The 24,137-nt window shown below is 37.1% G+C and overlaps 1 protein-coding gene and 1 long non-coding RNA gene across 8 annotated transcripts in view; one reads left to right on the forward strand and one right to left on the reverse strand.

The window, feature by feature from the left end:
* LOC120246343 overlaps positions 1-17,550 on the forward strand; it is a 52,129-nt gene extending 34,579 nt beyond the window's left edge. Inside the window, exons 4-5 of the long non-coding RNA XR_005532020.1 lie at positions 2,412-2,630; positions 17,332-17,550. This is a non-coding gene — a long non-coding RNA (uncharacterized LOC120246343). The remainder of the gene's footprint in view (positions 1-2,411; positions 2,631-17,331) is intronic.
* Positions 1-24,137, reverse strand: part of PDE5A (phosphodiesterase 5A) — a 142,424-nt gene that overhangs the window by 52,194 nt on the left and 66,093 nt on the right. For all 7 annotated transcript variants that reach the window (XR_005532019.1, XR_005532018.1, XM_039253809.1 and 4 more), the window contains exons 8-11: positions 20,751-20,859; positions 19,464-19,551; positions 8,638-8,813; positions 4,689-4,748 (exon numbers count right to left, since the gene is read on the reverse strand). Coding sequence is in view for 5 of the 7 variants with exons in the window: in XM_039253809.1 (XP_039109740.1) it covers positions 4,689-4,748; positions 8,638-8,813; positions 19,464-19,551; positions 20,751-20,859 (433 nt within the window). In the remaining 2 variants the exon portion in view is untranslated. The remainder of the gene's footprint in view (positions 1-4,688; positions 4,749-8,637; positions 8,814-19,463; positions 19,552-20,750; positions 20,860-24,137) is intronic.

A 24,137-nucleotide genomic window follows, 5' to 3' on the forward strand; every position in this document is an offset into this window, starting at 1 on the left:
TAATGCACAGCAGTGCTGGATTAGAGTATTTTCTTCAATAACTGTATCAACATGTTTTATAATTTTTCTTTTTTTCTAACATGATATAAGCCTTATGTTTTATTTATTTATTTATTTTTAAATGTGTTTATTTACTTTTGAGAGAGAGAGCACAAGCTGGGGAGGAGTAGAGAGACTGGGGGACAGAGGATCTGAAGCAGGCTCTGCGTGAGAGCAATGAATCCGATGTGGGGCTCAAACTCATGAACTATAAGATCATGATCTCAGCCAAAGTTGGACGCTCAACTGACTGAGCCACCCAGGTGTCCTTAAATGTCATCTTTTTAATCTCAATGGCAAAGAGGCACAGAATATAAAAACAAATGAGCATACAGTTTTCAAAACCATGTAAAGATGGCACATGATAATGTCAAGATTCTGATAATATGCACATATGCTAATAAGTAAAACTCTCAGGGTAAATTTATTACTAAATTAGGAATAATAAACAGAGATCTGGTTAGCTGCTAGTTAGTATATAAGAAGGTCAAGAATGGTGCCACTATCCTCTGGAGCTAAGATTACCATTGAAAGTAGTCTGCTAGTAAAACCAAAGCAGAAAAGATAAGATTAGCTTGCCAAAGGAAAGCAGGAAGAATCAAACATAATCTACTAAGTCTTGCCAATGTGGAAAAGATACAGCCCAGTTAATGTTATAGACCTCTATAAAAACGAATGTATCCAACTGATGGTATACAGGAAGTTCAAAGGACTCAGGCGGTTTCAGGGTAATTCTAGGACTGTTTGAGGAAGAGTGTGCCTTACTGGATACCGTAGGTTACTACAGTTCAGTGACACTGGTTATCAAGAATATAACATCAACTCTTATTTATTATTATTAGCTCAAAATTTTCTTTCTTTAACCTGACTATCCATATATAGATTTTCCCCAAAAGTGGAGGAATGTGATCATCTTAATACAAGAAATGAGATCTATACTCTACTCCTGCCTTGGGCATCAGGGATTTGAGTCAGGGACATGTTTCTCCCCTTTGCTGCTGTCACCTGCAGCAGGAACATACACCTGATCAAGAAAGTTCAGGTAAGTTTCTGGCTCTGAAAGATTAAGGTCAAGATGAGTAAATTCTGTTCTAGGAAATCCTGTCTTAGAGGTCAGCTTCTCCCTCTCCCACTATTTTGATGCAGAAAACCTTTCAGGATCACAAAAGGGTCTGAGAGTCCATTTATTTTTATCTCAACAACTTGTAACTAAGGATCATTAAAGGCATATGGCAACATGCCTCTCTTAGGCCCTATTTCTGCTATACCCAATTTTAAGTCAAGAGAAATTAGATTAAAAACTCAAGTAAAACAAGGGGGAAAAATAAGTATTTTGAGTTTCCTATCAACTTTCTTATACTTTTGTTATAATTAGAGAACTTTTCTAGAAACAGGCATAAATATTTAGTATATTTAAATATATTATTTAACTCTCCAGAACTAATTTGTAAAAATAAAAGTGAAGAAACCATAGGCAGCTTCTCAATTTATTTTAGGTCTTAAACTGAGATAAATAATCAGATACATGACAAAGACAGCAACGTTGGTAGTCGCTGGATGATGCAGACACCTGTGTGGTTGGGGCTGTAAAAGAATTTTTATTAGGTTGATGGAAAACCAGTATTGAATTCAGTTGCTGAATTTCAACCAATTTAAATAAATTAGTTGACCTACAAGTGATGTAACCCTAAATTTCTCAATGCAGCTGCCAGAAATCTATTTTCCAAATGAAACAACAGATGGTTTTGAACAATACTGCAATATAGCAATTTTCAGTTATTCCAAAGTGTTTTCCTCTTGCTAAAATTATAAAAATAATTGAGAAAATAATTTTCAGATTTTTTTTCTGAAAGATTGCTATTTTCAAAGTGAAAAGCAAAGCTTAATATCCTAGTGATTTTTTAAGCATTATCTTTAGAAACTGCTCTATTTGCTAGTTTTTACTATCTAAAACAACACATGGCATAGGGTAACCTTGCCCTCATTTTATAACTAATTTAATACTCCCGCAGTGCCCGCAAGCGCTTCAAGATATATCTTTCCATGTGATAATTTCCAACTCACAGTATGCATTTAGTTCAAAACTTCATCATTCTGGGAGGATTAGACCAACAGGCCAATTAAGCCTGATGTGAAAGATATTTAAAACCTATAAACTTCTGTAAATAATTGAAAAACTGTTCATTTCTTCAAATACCATCATGAACAAAATAAATAAAGCCCATCCCAAACGAGGCTAACCCCAAAAGAAGCTTAACCTTTCAGGTGAAACATCCCAAGTTCCTTAAACTGATCTTGGCAAATGACTCTGCTTTCTACTCACTGATTCAATTGAGAACTTCTGTAAGTCCTCATCTTTCCTTCTTTTCCAGCTCATTACCTCTCCATTGCCACGCAGCGGAGTGTGGGCTCTGGATGGGGACTGCCTGGAGTTAGTACTGGCACCATCACTCACGACCTGGGAGATCCTGGGGACAACCTAAAGCCTCTCAGTCTCAAATTGCTCAAATTCCACATGCTAACCGTACCGACCTGATGGGGCTACTGTGGACTAAATACACACAAAGAACTTCAAACATGCCAGGTATAAGGTAAGTGCTCAATAAATGTAGCTATTCTCATTATTATTACTATCATAGCTTCCATCTTGTCTCACTCAATGCCTAGGCTGCTCCAAGGTCCAGATCTCTTCCCTGCCTTGCACTCCCTCATCGCCGTACCTTCACCCTCTGTCCAGGAGCATGCTGGTTTTCTTGCTTGTGAGCAAACCTTGCACACAACACAAAGCAAAACAAAAACTTCAGCCAGCATTTTTCATAACTACTACTCCACTCCTTGTTTTACACAAAACGTATCTTTTAAAACTAGTCTGTATTTGTTTCCTCCATTTTGTCACCATTTATTCTTAACTCTTGCAGTTGACTCCAAAAGCTGCTGTCTGAACAATCACATGACTGCAGAATGCAGCAGGCTTCCTCAGTCCTGTTACTCAACCTTCTATAACCCTTGGGACCTCCTTCCTTTTTCAAACTTTGCCCTTCTGTGCCACTGCCCATTCTAAATCCTCCTCCCTGTTTAACGACCACATCTTTACCTCAGCCGGGTTCTTTTCCCACTCCTTCCACAGAAACCCAGATTCCTGAAAGTTTGGCCTTCAATCTTCCAGGCCCCTCTCCCAACAACTCTACCCCACGGGAATGCCCCAAATCGCAAGGCTGGACCTTCAAATTGCCACCTCTGGTTCAGCCCCTGCCCACTCCAGTCCTGCCTTTCCTGATTATTGAAGATGTCCATTTGGCTGTTCCACCAGCACCTCACACTTACCATGCTCTAAGTCAAATCTGCCAAGTTTTCCTTCTTAATATTTCCACTTTTGTTAATTCATGGCACCATCATCGTTTTAATTATGGAGGTCAAAACATTTCAATCATCTTTAATCTTCTCTGTCGCTAATAGCTCATAGCAGACAACCCAGTGGTTATATGCATGGGCTCTGGGTTGAGACTGTGAGTTTGTATTCTGACTTCTCCACTTTCTGACAGTGTCACCTTGAGCTTCTCTAGCTTCAGTGTGGCCCTTAAGCGTAGCTGTGCAGTTTAAGTGAGAAAATGTAGGTCAGGCCACAGAGGGGTGGCATTTGGCCAGCTATGATGATGGTAATGAAAAAGAATCTCAGTGACATATTTACACCCTTTTCATTCTTTACAGACTCTTGTCACATCTCACGTAGACCTTATCCGTGTTGTCTCAAGTAAATTTCAACTCAGAAGGCCAGTCTTTGCTATAAATGTTTAAGTGCCTCAAATTTTCATTAATCTCAATCAAGACCTAGAACATTTAACATTCTACGTACATATCAGTGTGCTTTTGTTTCTCATAGCTTACTAAATAACGATGTAATGAGAATTCAGGAACCGACCTTATTTGAACCCAATTTCAAATAACATTATAAGCCATGTGGTCAGACATTAAAATCACTCTCAATTCTCAATAATGCAGAACAGATTATCAATAACAAACTATAAAATTGTTGTCACTGCCCTAACCAAACAACCACCTCACAGTCAGTCACTTGTTCACTGTTTCCCCAGGAACTGAAAAGTAAATTTAGTTTTGGCCTAAGAAAGACGTACATTTTTGCAAAAAAAAAAAAAAAAAAAATCAGAATCATAAGATGTATCACGAAGTCAATATGTTATCTTTTGCTTTGTATCATCAGTGCCTCTTTAGGCCTACAAGAAAGTAGAATTGAGTAAATATTTTTATGAATGTCCATCTAAATATTTACCACATTTAATTAAATGGAACCATTGCTTGGGTGCCTGGGTGACTCAGTTAAATGCCTGACTCTTGGTTTCAGCTCAGGCCATGATCTCACGGTTCATGGGCTTGAGCCTCACATTATTAGGCTCCGTGCTGATAGTGCAGATCCTGCTTAGGATTCTCTTTCTCTCCCTCTCTCTTTGCCCTTTCCCTGCTCACTCTCTGTCTCTCTCTCAAAATAAATAAACTTAAAAATAAATAAATAAACTTAATAATAATAAAAATTTAAAAATGGGACCACTGCATTGGAAGTAGTTATCCGAACAGAAGCACGTTTATGCATTAATTAAATGTCTGCAGTTAGTCACTTTTACAAGGAGAATTACCGCTAAGGATTGGAGCTCCCTTGTTTCCTCCTCTGCTGCTGAAGCATGATACGACAGAACCTACGGGGTAAGAAACAAAGGAGAACAGGTTATCCAGGAGAGAACTGCCGAATGTAGACACAGTCTCAAGCTCGAGATTCTGCTAAAACTTCTGGAGAGAGAACTAGACACCTCAGGATTCCAAATCGTGGTTGCCACTTTCTTTAACAGAGAGAACAATCCCAGTCTCTGACTTAATTGCTTATTTCAGAAGACAGAAAGTTATACTCTCTGTTTTCAGAGAAAGTCTTGTCACTTTTATTCTGACAATGTTGATGTGTTCCTTAACACATTACTTATAAGCCATGCTACTGGCTCAGAGTTTGCAGAAAATTTACATGGTGCTTTTTTTTCTTTTTGCACTGCTTTTTAAAAAATAATACTGACTTCAGTTATTTTTAGTTGTGTACAGAATTACACAAAAAATCATTTGCATCAGCTGACATTTTAACATTGATATTTGGAAAGCAAGTAGTCTAGAAGCGGCTCTCAGAGGAAAACTGTAACTACTCTAGAATTTCATAAAGAAAAATGGCATGGCTAGAACATAATGTCACACAAATCAAGATAGGCAACACTGCCTCATATATCCATACAGTGACATCTCAGGGTGTGAGGCACTTACTGAGGGGACAGGGGGCCTGGGACCCTGCTTTCAATACCTAACCTAGTATACTTTCTCTTACCCTAGTAGAGTTACTATTTTCTCATCACTTAACACAAGAATCATTAATCCCCATATTCCTAAAAGTAATAACTTCAAAGTAACAGGATAATATTTTAGACATTCTTTTGAACCACGGTAGTGGCCATATTTAAAAGGTCTGCCATATTTTTTCAAAAATATTTTTTTTAAGTTCATCTTTGACAGAGACACCACAGATTTACTAAAAATCCCAAAGATATTAGCAGGACTGATAAAAAGGTAAGCCATGTTCAGACTTAAATGGATACAGGAATAACATACCATTCTATGTTTTAAAAAATAAATTTTGTCACACTGGAGATACTAATACCACCTTACTCATAATAGGGTTGTAATGATTAACTTCGTTAATACAGATATACCTTGGAGATATTGCGGGTTTATTTCCAGACTACTGCAATAAAACCAGTATTGTAATAAAGGGAGTCAAATGAAGTTTTTGGTTTCCCATTATACATAGGAGTCATGATGACACTATGCTGCAGTCTACTAAGTGTGTAATAGCATTGTTTCTAAAAAAAAAATGATACCTTATTTCAAAAATACTTTATTGCTACAAAAATGAAACTCATCACCTGAGTTTCAACAGGTCCTAATGACTGATCACAGCTCTGGATAACAAATATAATAATAATGAAAAAGCTTGAAATATTTTAAGAATTACCAAAATGTGACACAGAGACATGAAGTGAGCAAATGCTGTTGGAAAAATGATACTGACAGACTTGCTCAACATAGGGTTGCCACAAACCTTCAATTTGTAAAATATGCAGTATCTGTGACAGGTGATAAAACAAAGCACAATAAATGAGGTACGTCTATACATGTGAGCATCAGAACACAGAGTAAGCATTTGACAAAGGTTAGCTATTATTGTTGTTGTTTTATTGTCATTATAATGACCATGACTTCCAGGTCAAAATAATTCACTGTCTTAAGAAAACCTGAGGGGTTTGTGTCCGTAGCTTTTATCCAATGCCCTGTAATGAAAAGAGAATCTCTTTCAAGGTTAAACTTGTGAGCATAGATAGGACTTCTCATAGTGAATTGAAATAAAATAAATGTTTAGACTAAGTAAAAGCCTAATTACTCATATATTTAACTAAAGTAAGACTATAGTGTAAAAATTGAAATAAATCTCAATCAAGAAAATACTCAAAGACCTTGAACAAAATTATATAATGTCTGGGATTTGCTTCATAATAATCAATGGATTAAAGTGGAAGAAGAGTACAGAAAAGTGAGCAAGTGTACGAATGGAATGATACTGTAGGCCAGGGGTCAATAATTATTAAAGATGGCTAAAGAGTACATGGGCACTCACTAAGCTAGTCTCTCTATATTATACCTATTCTCTCTCATATTCTGTATGTGTTTGCAATTTTCCAAAATAACATTTTTACAAGAAGATATAATTTCTAATTGATAGCTGGCTTAGATTCAATTCAGTGCAAAACCAAGGGAACTATAAAAAACTTGAAAATTAACAACAGAACTCCTCTATGACCCAGTAATAGCACTGCTAGGAATTTACCCAAGAGATGCAGGAGTGCTGATGCATAGGGGCACATGTACCCCAGTGTTCACAGCAGCACTCTCAACAATAGCCAAATCATGGAAAGAGCCTAAATGTCCATCAGCTGATGAATGGCTCAAGAAGATGTGGTTTATCTATACAATGGAATACTACATGGCAATGAGAAAGAATGAAATCTGGCCATGTGTAGCAACGTGGATGGAACTCGAGGGTGTTCTGCTGAGTGAGATAAGTCAGGCAGAGAAAGACAGATACCATATGTTTTCAGTCATATGTGGAACAAGAGAAACTTAACAGAGGACCATGGGGGAGGAGAAGGGGAAAATAGTTGGGGAGAGGGAGAGAGGCAAACCATGAGAGACTCTTGAATGCAGAGAACAAACTAAGGGCTGATGGAGATGGGGGAAAGCAGAAAGGCGGTGATGGGCATAGAGAAGGGTACTTGTTGGGATGAGCACTGGGTGTTACATGGAAACCAACTTGACAATAAAATATGAAAGAAAAAAAATTTGATTAAAAATATATGTATATACACACATGCACACAGGTATACATACGTATGTATATATGTGTGACACTATATGTACATATATGTATGTGTATAGATATAATTTGATGTATATGTGTGCATATATACACACATATATTTTTGTATAGATGTTTATATGCATATATACATACATGTGTGTGTATCTGAAAAGTTTTCCACTGGCTAATAATCCAAAGTTCTTATATAATACCAAGGCAAAACTTTTCATGTTATATATTCATCTTAGAAAGTATACCGTCTTGGTTATTAGTAAATTTTTACTTATATATCTTTCTAGCTATTTAGGTTAGGCACTTATTAGAGGATTGGAGGAAAAGTTGCAATTTCTAAATACAGATTCCCACTGATCTCAACTACATAGGAGTAAGCAAACATTCAAACATATTTCCCACCAGTGTATGAATAAGTAGAGACATTTGCCCTTTTGAAGTCTATTTCCCTAAACTAGATCTGTGATTTAAGAAATTTCTGGGTTATGCAAAGTGAACATTTTCAGGCAGTTAGTAAAATACATCTGGAAAAGGCTGGCCCCACTTGAGTAGGGTAGTCTTACTCGGGAGGGAGCCTGCCGAAGGTCAGTGTCCCAGGCCAGTGGGTCATAAGCTGCCTGCGCTTTCAGAATCACCTGTGGGAAGTTCTAAAATAATGCAGATTCCCAGCCTCTCCCCAAAACTTATGAATCAGGATTTTCAGAAGTGGGATTCACACATCTGTAATCTGAAAGTGTTTCCCTTTTCCTTGTTTCTGATTCTCCGAGTGCTTAGGGTTTCTATATTTGTCTTTCAAGATGTATGAGTACAACTGTTCACTAGGAGATGGGGAGGCTCAGGCACTGGCGCAGGGACAGACAGGCGGCGCTGGCAGCAGACATCTGCGTGAATGCGTCCTGAAGGTCAAAAGAGTGAAGGGACAAACGGCCCGAGTTTTGCTTTGGTCATATGACCTTTGACAAGTTTCTAAAATATTCTGGATCTCTGTTTCCTCAGCTGTTTCCATGAGGAACTAAGGATTCAGTCTGACTCTGGTGAGGAGATGAGACCCCACAAGTTGTTTTGGCGGGAAAGGCAGAAGCTGAGTGTGGCTGCAGAGACCGAGAGTCCCGCAGATGCCAACCCACCTCGAGTGTGACCATTTGCTTGGCCATGGCTCTCTCCACTGCTTCATACATCTGCGTATTCTGGATCCCCAAGCCACAAAAGATGACAAAAGCCTCCAGAAACTGTTCATCATTTCGGTTGAAAGGCTTAACCTTGCCAGTATTCTCCTCCATCTTATTTACAAGTTGGCAAACCCCTATAACAATCCAAGAAATTGAGTAAATAAGATTATTAATTATCATACTTTTTATTGACTTTAACACCCCCCCCACACACAAAAAAAGATTATCTTATGCTTTGAGGAATGCTTGGAATCTCCAAAAAAGTAAACAGATCCTCACAAATATAACAGCTAGAAAAGTAAACTGAATTAATTTACATGAGAACTTGTTTCACACAGTACGTTGCCTGTGTTCAAAAAAATCCTAGAGTACTATTTTCTTCCAGACTCAGTCACGAATTTTAGATCACTTGAGTCCCCAAAGACAATTTGTCCTTTGGAAACTAATTGGATTTTTGTACATTTGCCAAGAGAACAATTTTAATGCACATCAGAATTTTGGGTCACACAGACTGCCTTTCCTTACTGAGAAACCAGAAGTTAAAACTATAGTAACATACAAAACAGAATGTAGAAAAGAGGTAATACACACAGACAATCTCAAACTTCAAATAAGCACTGCTATATCCAGGAGAATCGTATCTGCAGACAACTTTTGATACTGCAAATAAATGCAAAGCAAAATGACCATTTAGAAATAAAGTCAAAACTAATCTTTGCGGAAAACCATAACCTCCCAAATCCTGGCTTCTCTTGGAAAGTCAAACATCTAGGGGTAACTGGGTGGATCAGTCAGTTGAGCGTTTGACTTCTGCTCAGGTCATGATCTAATGGTTTGTAGGTTCTAGCCCTGCATTGGGCTGTGTGCCTGGAGCCTGCTACAGATTGTGTCTTCCTCTTTCTCTGCCCTTCCCTGACTCATGCTCTGTCTCTCAAAAATAAATAAACGTTTAAAAAATTAAAAAAAAAGTCAAACATATAGTCAATATAAATGGAAAATTACAGCAACAGTATAAGTCTTTACTGACCTAGTTTTATAGGATTCTGAGCCTAGTGGCCTCTCTTTGAGGAGTTCAGTGATCTCCTACCTCTGGGTAAAACAAGCTATTATTAAGTCCTTATTTCTCCTGTCTCTAAATATTTAATAACAGAGTTCCAGCGTGTGCCCACTGTGGGGTAGGTATTACGCTAAATGCTTCAGTACACACACTATCTCTAGGCCTCACAATTTGTACTGTGAAGTAGGTATGGCCATCCCCATTTTACAGTTGTAAAAACTGAGTCTCCAAAAAGTTAAGTCATTTGCTCAAGGCCACTTAGCTGCTATGCTTATATCTAAAATTCAAAGCCCAGCTCAGCCTAGTCCCAAGGGGGACTTTTTACCACACTCCGCTGCTTTATGCCCTTTGACCTCCTTCAGATCCCTGGTAGTCCCCTGACTGTATCTTGCTGGCTCCTGACTTTGCCTGTGCTTTTCTGCCCGCCTCTACTGCTCCCCACTGCTCTCCTTCCTATTAGCCAGCAGACAGGTACATCTCCTTCACAGTAGCTCCTGGAGGCCTCTCACCTCCCAGGTGAGGCAGACACTCCTCTATGCCCTTAATCCTATTGCTCAGTGTATCACAACCGACTTCATTTCTGTCCTCTTCCTAGGCTGCACATGCCCTGGGCTGAGAGATTTTCTCAGATCTGCTTCCTCAGCTAGCAAAATGCCTGGCATATAGCAGGAACCCGAAAAATGTTTACTGAGTTAATGAAAGAATGCAGGACTGCGGCTCTGACCCAAACTACTTTCCCATGGAGACTATAGTCTGTTATCAGTTACTTTTCCCAGAGCACAGGATTTCATAGAGTCCACAATGATCCATGATTGCACATGGAGTCCCTTTATTGCCACTGATGTGCAATTTATTCTTGGCGCTGCAAATTCACTGCTCCCTCATTGTGCTTGTCCTTGCTTGTGGCAGCTTTTCTACTTTAGACAGTAAAGACATCCTTCTCTGTCCGTATCAGTATTGCAAGGAATACTTTTTTTTTTTAATGTTTTTTATTTATTTCTAGGAGAGAGACAGTGTGAGCAGGGGAGGGTCAGAGAGAGAGGGAGTCACAGACTGAAACAGACTCCAGGCTCTGAGCTGGCTGTCAGCACAGAGCCTGACGCGGGGCTCGAACCCACGAACCGCGAGATCATGACCTAAGCGAAAGTCGGACGCTTAACCGACTAAGCCACCCAGGCGCCCCAACAAGGAATACTTTTCTAACACTTATTCCACTATCAAGAAATACTTTAAGCGAAACATAACGAGTTTGGACACTACAAGAAAAATGGCATTATCTTAAAAGAACATGTCCCATATATGGTACAACGCAAGGGTTTTGTCCTCCAACTTTTGTGAATCCCCAAATTATAAATGTGGAACTGTTTACCTAGGCTCTGGCTACCTCCCAGATCACATTCTCTTGAGAGTCACGTGTCTCATGCCTTATCCTCACATCACAATGTAATTGCCTTTCAATTTCTGCTACAGTTGTCTCCTGCTTGACTGGCCACTTTCCATAAACGAGACTTTTCTTTTTACCACTTCATAAGAATTACTGTGTGTATGGAAAGGAAAAGACAACAGGAAGGGGCTGAGATGTGACTACAGGCTGCTGGGCTTATGACCGTGCTAAGTAACTCTCCTGGACGTCAGTTCAAATCTATGCCTTAGTCAAAAGTCACTGAATGTGCATTAAGAAGTATTAATTCCTCTGGAATTCAAAGGTATAGAAACAAATGTTAAATGTACAAATATCAAAAGATGGCTGTACCAACCACAGCTCAGAGCAGAACAGCTAAAATGTGTTTGCTTTACAATCCACCGCTACAGATAACAATGTGTAGACAGGGCTAAGCTCAGTGCAAGGAAAGGGGTGAAGACAAATTATCCATTTAGGCATATAATCTATTCTTCTTTGAAAGCACAATGGACAGTCATATTTATATAGCATCCTTGAGCATCCTGCTGATTTCTTTACACCCTTCAGAAAATTTGATTCTATCAAACAAAAATACCCACGTTAAAAAAAAAAACTATGAAGTTCTTAAGAAGGTTTATAACAAACAGGGTCCTTTTTGAGAAGAAAATACAAAGCTTGGACACATTTATGGCAAAATTTCATTAATAACTGGAAGACTGGATAAAGAGTACAATAATAAAATTTAAAACTGATCATTTGAGATACCCCAGCTACCAGTAATCCTTATAAAATCAGAATAACTTATATATATAAATAAAGTACTTCATGCAAAGCCAGAAAGAAAACCATTCTGTAAAACTGAATTAATATATTACTAATTTATTGTTTATTATTAATATATTTTATGGGAGCTGCACTGGCCAACAGAGACATCTCTAGCAACTATTCTGAAGGGACTAGATGGTTTCTAAAATCACACAGTCATACTTCCTTTTCTGTAACTCTAGGCATCAGATGTTGTCACCAAGCAGTTTCCTCCTGGCTTTGTGGCAGAGGGGATGCCAGCCCTCACACCCTGCTTGTAGTCTCACGTACTCTCCACCTCACAGTGTGGGCTCCAAAATTAGCATCCCGTCTTGCTTAATATGTCAGACCTGCCCTTATTACCGGTCTTGCAGATATATATTTTTTTGTACTTGTCATTTGTCAATTATCTTAATCAGAGGAGATTTTCTGCTGTATGGTGTCTTGCTTTTAAAAGAAACTTCCCTGTTTTAAGATTTTATATAAACCTATATTTCCCTGTAGTATTTTTAGAGATCCACTGTATCACATTTGGTTTTGTAATTCAACTTAATTTTGTCCCCAAATTGCTGCTAGATTTTTACAGTACCTGAATAGTTATCCCTTCTCTAATGATTAGAACTGCCACCTTAAACACTAAAGTCATACTTACTTGAACTACTAGGTACTTTTTTCACATTTTAATAATATTTTTAAAATATGGAGAAGAGAGAGAGAGCACAAGCAGTGAAGGGCCAGAGAGAGGGAGAGAATCCCAAGCAGACTCAGCTTGACTTGGGGCTCAATCTCAGGAACCTTGAGTTCATCATCTGAGCTGAAATCAAGAGTCAGATGCTTAACTTACTGACCCACCCAGGTGCCCCACATTTTAGTATGTTTGAAATCAGTTTGCTCTCTAATCCATTGCTTGTCATAGTTTAATTGAAATCTTTTTTTTTTTTTCTTTCTTGGAACTACAACCAATGGCATCTTAGAAACAATGAAATATACCATATTATATACAATAACACTAACATACATGTACCAGATTTGGGCCTGCATTTAGACTTTCTATTGTATTCCATTGATCTTGCCATCTTTTCTGGTACACATAAGATACTTTTAATTATGTTACTTTTACAACTTTTTTTTAACATTGATTTATTTTTGAGAGAGGAAGACAGAGTGCGAGTGGGGGAGGGGCAGAGAGAGAGGGAGACACAGAATCTGAAGCAGGCTCCAGGCTCTGAGTTGTCAGCACAGAGCCTGATGTGGGACTCCAACTCATGAACCATGAGATCATTCATGACCTGAGCCTAAGTTGGACGCTCAACTGACTGAGCCACCCAGGTGCCCCTTACAACATTATTTTAATGTCTGATAGAGCAAATATTTTTTTTATTCTTTGATTCTTTTTACATTATATTCTTTCAGATGAGTTTTATAAATGTTGGTCAGGAATTCCCTTTCCCTCTGAAAAAGAAATCCTTATGAGGAGATGTATTAAAATTGACATAAACCTAATCTGGGTGAACACTGACATCTTACAAAATAGATTCTTTTTTTTTTTAAATATTTTTATTTATTTCTAGGAGAGAGAGAGAGAGAGAGAGAGAGAGAGAGAGAGACAGCATGAGCAGGGGAGGGTCAGAGAGAGAGGGAGATACAGACTCCGAAATAGGCTCCAGGCTCTGAGCTGGCAGTCAGCACAGAGCCCGACGCGGGGCTCGAACCCACGAACCGCGAGATCATGACCTAAGCGAAAGTCGGATGCTCAACCGACTAAGCCACCCAGGCGTCCCAAAATAGATTCTTATCATCAGGAAATGTTACGTCAGTTCACTTACTAAAGATTATCAAGTTACTCAGTAGACTATTACAGTTTTCCTCATAAAGATGCTACATATTTCTAGCTAAATTTATTCTTTGCTATTATGTATGGGATGTTTTCCATTATTATTTTTGAAGATTTGTCTTCAAATATATTAAAGTTATTTCTCTTTAATAATTTGAAGATCATGTGGGGCGCCTTGGTGGCTCAGGTCATGATCTCACCGCTCATGAGTTGGGGCCCTGTGTCAGGCTCTGTGCTGACAGCTCAGAGCCTGGACCCTGCTTCGGATTCTGTGTCTCCCTCTCTCTGCCCCTCTCTCACTCATGCTGTCTCTCTCTCTCAAAAATAAATAAATGTTAAAAAAAATTTTTTTTTAAATAATTTGAAAGCCAGGAACTTTTAGAACTCTCTGTAGAGAAGTACTTTCAGCTGATTCTCTTGGTTTTTCCACTTGACAATCATATCATCTGGAAGTTATTTTATTTTGCCTTTTCTTTTTCTGTATCTCACATTGTTTCATCTCCTCCCTTCTGATTGCTTTGGCTAGAATTTCCTTTGGGCAATAGTTGTTTTTTTCTCATTGTCACTTGTGTTTTTCTCTTATTATCCTCATTATATGTGTTGTATGTTTGCTTATTATTATTATGTTTCCCCATTATCTTTTTTTTCATTATCCCTTCCCATTTCATAAATTTATGATTTCAATTACTTTTCTCTGCTTTCTATTTATTTCTTTATTGGGGAGGCAGCATAGAAGGTGAGAAAAGAGGGTGTTGTTTTTCTAATTTCTTCAATTGAATGTTTAGTTCAAGTAACTTTATTATTTCTTAATTAATAACAATGAGTTAAAGCTGTATCTCTCTTTACAGATAGAGTGTAGCTTTAACCATATACCTTGAATTTTTATGTTACATTGATAAAGTCAAAAATTTTCTAAAATGAGGTACTCTCATTTTGGCTTTTGACTTCTTGATCATCACAAAGGAGAATGCTTTTCAGTTTCTAAGTGAGAATTTTCCTTCCCATTTATCCTTTTATTATGCATTTCCAATTCCAATGCATTGTGATTTATGAGAGTAGCCATCAATTCTATTTTTCAGAAATGACCTAGTTTGTGTTATATATGTGTGTATCATTAATATCTGTAAGTTTCTTATGGATATTTGACAGGAATTTCTATTTTTAGATTATGAAATATGTAAGTAAATCTATATTTGCCAATTAAATCCACTTCATTTTCAAAAATTATTTTTTATAGTTTATTTATTTTTGTGACAGAGAGAGACAGAGCACGAGTGGGTGAGGGGCAGAGAGAGGAGACACACAGAATCTGAAACAGGTTCCAGGCTCTGAGCTGTCAGCATAGAGCCTGACGTGGAGCTTGAACCCACCAACCACGAGATCATGATCTGGGCTGAAGTTGGATGCTTAACCAACTGAGCCATCCAGGCACCCCAATCCACTTCATTTTTTATCTTAATTCTAATGTTTCCTTATTTTTTCCTCTACTTTAACTCTCTATCAGATGTGTTCCAAAGACTTCCATTGACTACCATTTTGTCCATTTCTCTCTTTATTTTTAATAGCTTTGGCTTTTATATATCAATGATATTAGTTTATTAGTATTTATAACAATTACACTTTACTGGTGGATTTTAACTTTAATAAATTTTGAAGCAACCCTTTACATTATGTTTTTAACTTAAATTTGACCTTATCTGATATTAACATTGTCATCTCTATTCAAATTTTGCCCATTTCGTGTAAAATGTGTTCTTACAAATGGTACATACTTCACATCTTCCAGAAATTCCCTCTCTTTCTAGTCCAGTAAAGGTAAGCTTCTGTTTTCCAGTGCTACTATGAAGTTTTTCTTGCTATTTTTTCAATAATTTCTTATAACTATAATCCTTAGATTTATTTTTATTTCATATATTTTGACTTTTATAATTTTAACCTATACACTCTTAGTTTAATTTTTTCTTCCAATTATTAGTGTCCCTACAGTCTCATTGCCTGGAACTTATTATAACTAAGCATAATTTCCAATTCTCTGAGAAAAAACCCAGATCCTTGAAGCATTACAAGCAATGTGTACGATGGATGACACTGCACAGTTTAATTATACTTGAATTAGGAAAATCCCAGCAAATATTTCTGTAAGCAAATGAGCAGTTAATGATATTGCCAAATGGTAACATTTAATATGAAAAATAAAGTGAAGCAGTGTCAAATGTAAACATATAATTTTAGAATATTTATTTATGCCTTAGAATCAAATTGCAACACATATATGAGCGGGGGTTAGGATAGTAATCAGTTTATAAAATACATTCAGTTAAGAAATACAGCTGACCCTCGAACAACATGGATTGGAATGGCGAAGTCCACTTATATGTGGATTTTTTTGATAAATACAGGACAGTACTATAAATGTGTTTTCTATTTTCTATCATTTTCTTAATAATATTTTCTTTTCCCTAGCTTACTTTATTGTAAGAATACAGTATATAATACCTATAATAAAGAAAATATGTGTTAATCAACTGTTTATGTTACTGGGGAGACTTTAGGTCAACAGCAGGCTATTACTAGTTAAGTTTCGTGGAATTTAAAAGTCATACATAGATTTTAGACTGCAGGCAAGGGGGTGTCAGTCCCCACTAATCCCCATGAGGAGTCAACTGTACATATTTCTCATATTTCACAATCAAGCAATGTGTAATATAACACTATAATTTTTGTTATATTTTTCATTAACAAAGAGATAAAAATGTAAGTTATTAAAAGTGGAGATGTTCTAAACATTTGGCAGTGGGATGGTAATGGGACTTATTTCTTCAAAATCTGTCCTGAAATCAGCATGGAAAATAGGAATAAGAATTTCTGGTAATTATGATTTGGGAAAAAGGCATATGTAGCCTAATAAATACGGGAAATAGCTGGTTAAAATAAATGAATATTGAATGAGAAAAATATTTCTTTAATAGCACTGGAAGCAAAACTCTGGAAACACTCTCTATTAGCCAGAGCACTAAGAAAACATTTGATATGAAACAATGCCTCAGGGAATACAACAGGCCCCTCACTGGTCTAATGTCTATAATTTCATCTAAATGTCAGTAACGGAAAAATATGAGGGGGAAGGAAGATTACAAAAAACACATGGGCCTGTCTGCCTTTCCGCATGAAACTCTATGGGGATTCTCTATTAGAATTACATAATAGAGGAATCTGGCCTGTGATATGTAAGAAAAATTATCTACAGCCATGACATTTTCCATGCCGCATCTGTGGGCATAAAACACAGGCGAGAATTCAAATTTTAAACAGCAGGGAGTGCTGGAAATGTTCCTTCTCTTATTTGGAATCAAGTTGAGCCCCCACCAAAACCCCCATTTTTTTTCTTTCTTTTTATTAATAGGGAATTTTTCCTCTCCAAAGATAACATTTGCTTGTTTTTGGCTCTGTTATCAAGTAGGGTGACACAAAATGTATGCCAAGTCTGATCACTTCAACTTGTATTTTTCTTTTCTTTTCTTTTTCTTTTTTTTTTTTTTTTTTGCTCACTTGAAGGAAACGTGACAGGATCACAGAATATGAATTCTGAACAGATCTGAAAGGTTCAACTCTGCAGAGGGGAGTAATGTGCTCGTGTTTTAAATGGTTAAAGGAAGAGTGGAGCCCAAAGGATGCTGAGTCCCCTCCCCACCTGGGGCTGTTTGCACTTCACTGAACCAGCTTGCATTTCTGTCAAGTGATGACAAAGCCTGATGGAGAACTTCCTCCAGCTACTCCCCATTCCCGATTATTATTCCAAAGAGATGCTGCTGAGGAAAAGCAAAGATGTGACCTGATGTAGCCAGCTGCCACTCAGTCCTTCTTATGAAAACTTACTAGTAAATAATGCATCCCTTCTGGAATTTCACTTCACATTTTCAAAGGTCAGGGCTTTTTAAAAAAGTGTAATATTTACAATGCAGTTTTCACCTTGCACTCCCGAGGAAATAAAATTTTATAATATAACATTTACTTGGTATCCTATTGTAAGGCACTCTTGTCTGTTTCCTTATTGCTTATGTTAGCAAACTCATGGATGATAATCTTGAAAAGAAAACTCCCATACAGTGTATTCAGCAGCGTCTATTTTTCTCTCTGAGAACTGGGTAGAGTGCAGGTGACCACACAGCCTGGCCGGGAGTCTCCAGGCTGGTTTCTGAGAGACTTGAGTAGGCAATTCACAGGATGGTCAGAATCTGACTCCTAGACTTGTAGCCTTAGAAACTAGATTACCATGACTAAAGACAGAGACATTTCTCTGGGGGTAGAGTCAGAGTAACTAAGTTCACAAGGCTGGTATTTAACAGCAGAATATTCATGTACAGCATGAAACAGATCCGTCCCAGGGAATAGGAGTACGTGCACCTGCAAGACCAACCCATTGCCTCAAGTCCTGTTCGCTGATTTATAATTAGAAACAGCTGTCAAAGCCATTCATATATTTTTGAGTATATGAATAATGTGTTCTCTCCCTGTGAGTTAAGCTATCCTGAGAAAAAAAAGAATCAGCACAAGGAAGTCTGATTGGTGGGATGCTTCACAGCATTCCCTGGTGTATCTGTCTCACAGGAAGGATGAGCACCAGCAAAGGAACTGGAATCATTGCCGGCTACAACCTGCTACATCCGCGGCCTCCTAAGCAATGGCTTCACCATGTGGTCAGAATACTCTACCCAGACTGATACAACTTAATACATTATCTGCACTTGAGGGGCAAAGATTCCCTGACCCCTGGACGGAGCCTGGATAGGTACTTTTCCATATTTGCCTTTTTTTTTTCTATTTTCATTAATAATACCTCTCCTCCCCCACCTTTCTGATACCCTCTTTCAATAAAATTACAGTTAAGTCTTGCAACCTAGAAACTATTCCGACTTTTTAAGGTAAACTTACATTTCTAAACCTTGCTGCATTAGGCTTTCTATTTAAAAATTTAGCCTTTAGGAAGTCTTCGTGTTTCCTTTATTTCCAAGTTCTCAGGACAATGTTAACAGTTCAGACTATTTTCACATGTCAATCATACACGATTGACATATAAAATCTCATATTTTCTGTACTACTCTTAATATAACTTGCAATGCCAAGAAACAAAAATGTCAATAATAGGAAACATCATTCCATTTTTTCCTGAGGATGCATTCTTCCAGAATTCCTGAAGTAGACATTGTTCTATAAGCTTAATGTAAGAATGTAAGCTCCCTGAGGGCAAGGATTTCCACTTTGCTTGGCAGTTTGTTCCACATCCTAGAACAGTGACGTGCTCAATAAATATTTTTGAACGAATGAATACTTCCTTAAATCTAAACCACATATTTAACAGAAAATCAGAAGCCATGAAGTGATAAACTAAAATAACACACATTATCAACCTAATGTTTCTCAGTCTACGAATTTTTAACTCATCATTTTTCAACAAAAATTCTGCTGAAATAGCATTATAATAATTACAAAAATATATTGTAGTTAAGATACTTAACAAGTCTGTCAACATTTATCACTGTAAAAGTATTTTAAAATTCTTTAATTATTCCTTCCAATTTTTATCTTTTTTCACACATTTCTTAAATTTACACTTGAAGGAAAGAAGCTTCTGGAAATACATTTTTTTATTTAATATGTACAGAGTATGGGTTAGTAAAAGGGTTTACCTATCACTTTATTCTTCTTTCCATTTTTTATAGGTGTACAAAGCAAACTTCTAATGCATTGCTGGCTGACATTTCCTGTGTTTTCATTCTAAACAAAAACAAAAATAAAACAGGTTCAAATTATGAAGAGACCGATTTGCCCATTAGGTGCTATATAAATTATACTGGGTATCTGAAACCACTAATCTATTCATCTTTTATTAGTTTGAGATAACATCAGAGGGCAGAAAATGTGCAAATTATAATGAAATTCACATAAATACAATATAAAGCAATTAGTCTTTATTAAATGTAATAAATATCCTATATTTCCTTCTTTTTCATTCTAAACTTTCCAAGCAACTTTTGGTAATACTAAGCAAATATTTATGCAGTTATTTACTATACTGATATAGCAGATGTCTCAATAACTTCACAATCCAAAAATCCCCAAAGCACTACACTACCTAGTATACTAATGTTACAAACCTGTCTTTCTTTAGAACTGCCACTGTTTGTATTGCTCATATTGCTAAAGTTCTATGAGGTCTTCTAGATATGCAAATAACAAAATCAAGGCAGCTGCCTCAAAGTGTGAAGCTTTTCCAGAGAGGAGAGAAAACACTACAACTCAAAGTTTTCAGCGTCTGAGACACTGACCTTTGTAGCTTTGCTGTCAAAGAAAACATACTCATTTCTCCACAGAGCTGCTCACTGAAGTAGATTACCAGCTATGTAAGATCGAGCCAAACTGAACTTAATTTTTTAGGCTAAACTCAAGAATTATAGCAATACTATCTAAGAAACGTCACTGACATTAAGTAGGTAATAAATTGCCTCCGATTAGTTGATAATTATTACACATTAAAAATTGATACAAGTACAGGGGAAAATATGGGAGTACAGCTAACCATCTCTTCAGACATGTTATAAACTATTTTACTTTCCTTAATCAGATCACTACAAAGAGTCAGTTCTAAGACCTTCTGCTGAAGAGTCCCTGTAAGTGCAGATCTTTTTATTTTTATTTTTTTTAATGTTTTATTTATTTCTGAGAGAGAAAGAGAGAAAGAGACAGCATGAGCAGAGGAGGGTCAGAGAGAGAGGGAGACACAGAATCCAAAGCAGGCTCCAGGCTCTGAGCTGTCAGCACAGAGCCCGACGCGGGGCTCGAACCCACGAAAAGTGAGATCATGACCTGAGCCAAAGTCAGAGGCTTAACTGAATGAGCCACCCAGGCGCCCCTATAAGTGCAGATCTAATGGGAAAACAGTGTTGGAGCTCCAAATTTAAAACTGGTTTACTTACTGTCCAGGGAAATCTTTTGTCTTTACTGACATCTGGGATATTCAGTGGCTCCATAGTATTTTTGACATACTGAGCATACATGTAATTAATTTTGTTTGCATCACGCTCCCTGCAGAAATAACAGATATGAGTTCTTTCCGTGAAGTGAAAAAACATGGGCAAAACAGAGTTAAATAAATGATAAGAAATACATGCTAGTCTTAAATGGTAGGGCAAAGTGTGTGTCTTATTGGAAAATGCACTTTAAATGTGATGACTTACAACTTTGGTAGTTACTACAATTTAAATGTTTTGAAAAGATGAAGACCCATAATTATTCAGATTTCTAAAACAAGTTTTAAAATGTCGTAAGTAATGCTATTACCACCGTTAATGGGCAGGTTGATTTTTGTGTCATTTATGTAAAATCCATACAAATTTTCTTCCATGTCTTATTTTTTCATCACATTATAGAATGACTGAGGTCTAGTCCCTGTCTGTTTTACCTCCTCAGTTATTTGCTGTATCCACCCCAATAATCGTTTACACATTTCAAACCAAGGGGAAAATCAAACATGCTTGAAAGGATTTTATTAAGCTTTTCTCTCTTCTTTTTCTGCTTTGAGATATTTTATGATACTTTTTTTTTAAACTTTATGTTTATTTTTATTTGAGATGACAGTGAGAGAGCATGACCGGGGAGGAGCAGAAAGAGAGGGAGACACAGAATCCAAAGTAGGCTCCAGGCTCTGAGCTGTCAGTACAGAGCCTGATGTGGGGCTCGAATCCACAAACCATGACCTGACCCGAAAGTTGGATGCTCAACTGACTTAGCCACCCAGGCACCCCAGGATTCAGCAATTCTGTATGTTATGCTGTGTACCACAAGTGTAGCCACCATCCACCACCATACAGGCACTATTACTATATCATTGACCATACTCCATAGACTGTGCCTTTAATCCCCATGATTTACTCATTCCATAACTGGAAGCCTGTCCTTCCCACCCCTTCACCCATTTTGCCCATCCCCCCCACGCCCCCTTTTCCCCTTTTTTTAATCTAGATCAGACTTGTGTGCAGGTCCACAGCTGTCCTAGCTCTGTCCCCTTTTATCCTCACAGGGGGGGGTCCCCTAATAAATTTCTTGCACATTTAATCTAGTCTTGGCATTTGCTTCATGGAGAACTTGGGCTAACTGTGACATCCACTGCTTTTTGCACAGTGAGTATCAATGGATGTATATGAATATATTCTTGGGAAGACAGGAGCATGGAGCTTGGACACACTGAGAAATTTCTGTGCTTTAGAACTAAATGGGAATCACTGTAGGCTATGTAAACCAAAGACAGAAAAACACACCAAAGAGACATGGAAATAACAGCTAACACTGACTTAGAACTTAACATGTGCCAGAAATTTTCTGAAGCATTTTGTGTATATTATCTCATTTAGTCCTTATTATAATCTTGCTATCAGTATCCCCATTTTACAGATGAAGAAACTGAGGCTTTGAGGGGTTAAATCATTTACGAAAAGCCCTACAGCTAGTAAAAGATGGAACTTAAATTTCAGTCAGTCTGACTTCAGAATCTATGCCCTTCATCTACTTAGTATCCACAGTTTTTTAAATTGTAAAAACCTTTTTACTACTTTTTATAGTGTTGCTGTATTTACTATAATTGTGTTTTCTAATATATAAATATCAATAACAAGTATTAGCTAGTATACATATTACAAGAAAGTGAGCTTAAAGAATTAATTCTATGCATTTTTCCTATTATGATAAAAATGTGCATTTATAAATTAACATCAAGTTAACTACTAATGGAATTATAGCACTAAAATATCATTTTTTCCCTTCTAATTGCATGGCTCTTATGAAACAAACTGCAGAGATTCCTAAACCTCCCACCACCTGGAGATGAGCTTCCCTTCTGAAATTCTTAGGCGACCCAACTCACAACAGCTTTACTGTGCTTTATGTCACTGATGATATGATTCTAATAATTATGTATAATGTTCACCCTGAATATTTATTTTTAGTTTTACACAACATTTCAAAACTGTCTTCAATGTGTTAATTTATAAAAAATAATTAGTAGTTTGGTTGGACAAATACCAAATGAGCCATGCTTTTCAATGGAAATGAATGGCCTAAAAGAATGATTTGCTTACTGCTGACATCATAAAATTGCCTAGCATTTCATCTCATGGGAGAGAGTTTGGATTGGCAAAGTGTTTAATAATGAGAATTAGGGAGTCCTGAATTCTATCAACAAACAACTTTAGAAGCATAATAAAGAGTCTGCTGGTGAAGTGTCAATATCACTTTAGTCCTTTTTCAAAATGCTAAAGTCACTACACATTATTTTTAATTCAGAGGTTTGGCAAAATTAGGCCTAATATCTAACTTTTATAAAAATAAAAATGATTTATATCTCTAAAAGTCCTTCTATTGTATCATTTTGAGAGAGAGAGAGAGAGAGAGCACACAGGAGCAGGAAAGGCAGAGGGAGAGGGAGAGACAGAAGGTCAAGCAGGACCCACAACCAGCAAGGAGACCAGTGTGGGGCTTGCACAACAGGGAAATCCTGACCTGAGCTGAAATCAAGAGTCCGACGCTTAACTGACTGAGCTCCCCAGGCGCCCCTAAAAGGCTAACTTTAAATGTTTAGCTGACATAAGGCATCAGTGAATACTTTTTAATGCTATAGAATTAGTTAATGAATTGGTTAAAATGATCCATTAAATCACTCTCTTTTAAGATAATCCCACTGACCTATTTATTTATCCTTTATAAGTATCTTGGGATGATGACAAAAATAAATGGAAAATATCTTCCATTTTGCCTACAGAGAGGGAACACACTGTTTATCAGAAATAAATCAAATAAATAAGACTACACTTTTTTAAAATGCATATTTACCAGTAGAGGTCACTATCATACCAAATCACTGGGCTTGTTGAACTTTCATTAGAAATTAGAAGACCAGCTGAATTTGTAATAAAAATCAAAATCCCAATACATAAAATGTAATTATACAGATATATACAGCTGTTCAATATTCAAAGGTAAATGTATATAACTCATCATTTTATACTTTTTTATTTTACTTTTTTTATTCAAGTATAATTAACATGGTGTTATATTAGTTTCAGGTATACAATATGTAGTGATTTGACAATCCTATTTGCTTCTTAGTGCTCATCAAGATAAATGAACTCTTTTTTTTTTAATGTTTATTTATTTTTGAGAGAGAGAGAGAGAGATACACAGAGCATGAGCAAGGGTAGGGCAGAGAGAGAGGGAAACACAGAATCGGAAGCAGGCTCTAGGCCCTGAGCTGTCAGCCACAGAGCCTGACATGGGGCTTGAACTCACAAACTGCGAGATCATGACCTGAG

The sequence above is a fragment of the Hyaena hyaena genome, unplaced genomic scaffold (assembly GCF_003009895.1).
Source record: "Hyaena hyaena isolate Hyena2069 unplaced genomic scaffold, ASM300989v1 scaffold_466, whole genome shotgun sequence".
NCBI lineage: Eukaryota > Metazoa > Chordata > Mammalia > Carnivora > Hyaenidae > Hyaena > Hyaena hyaena.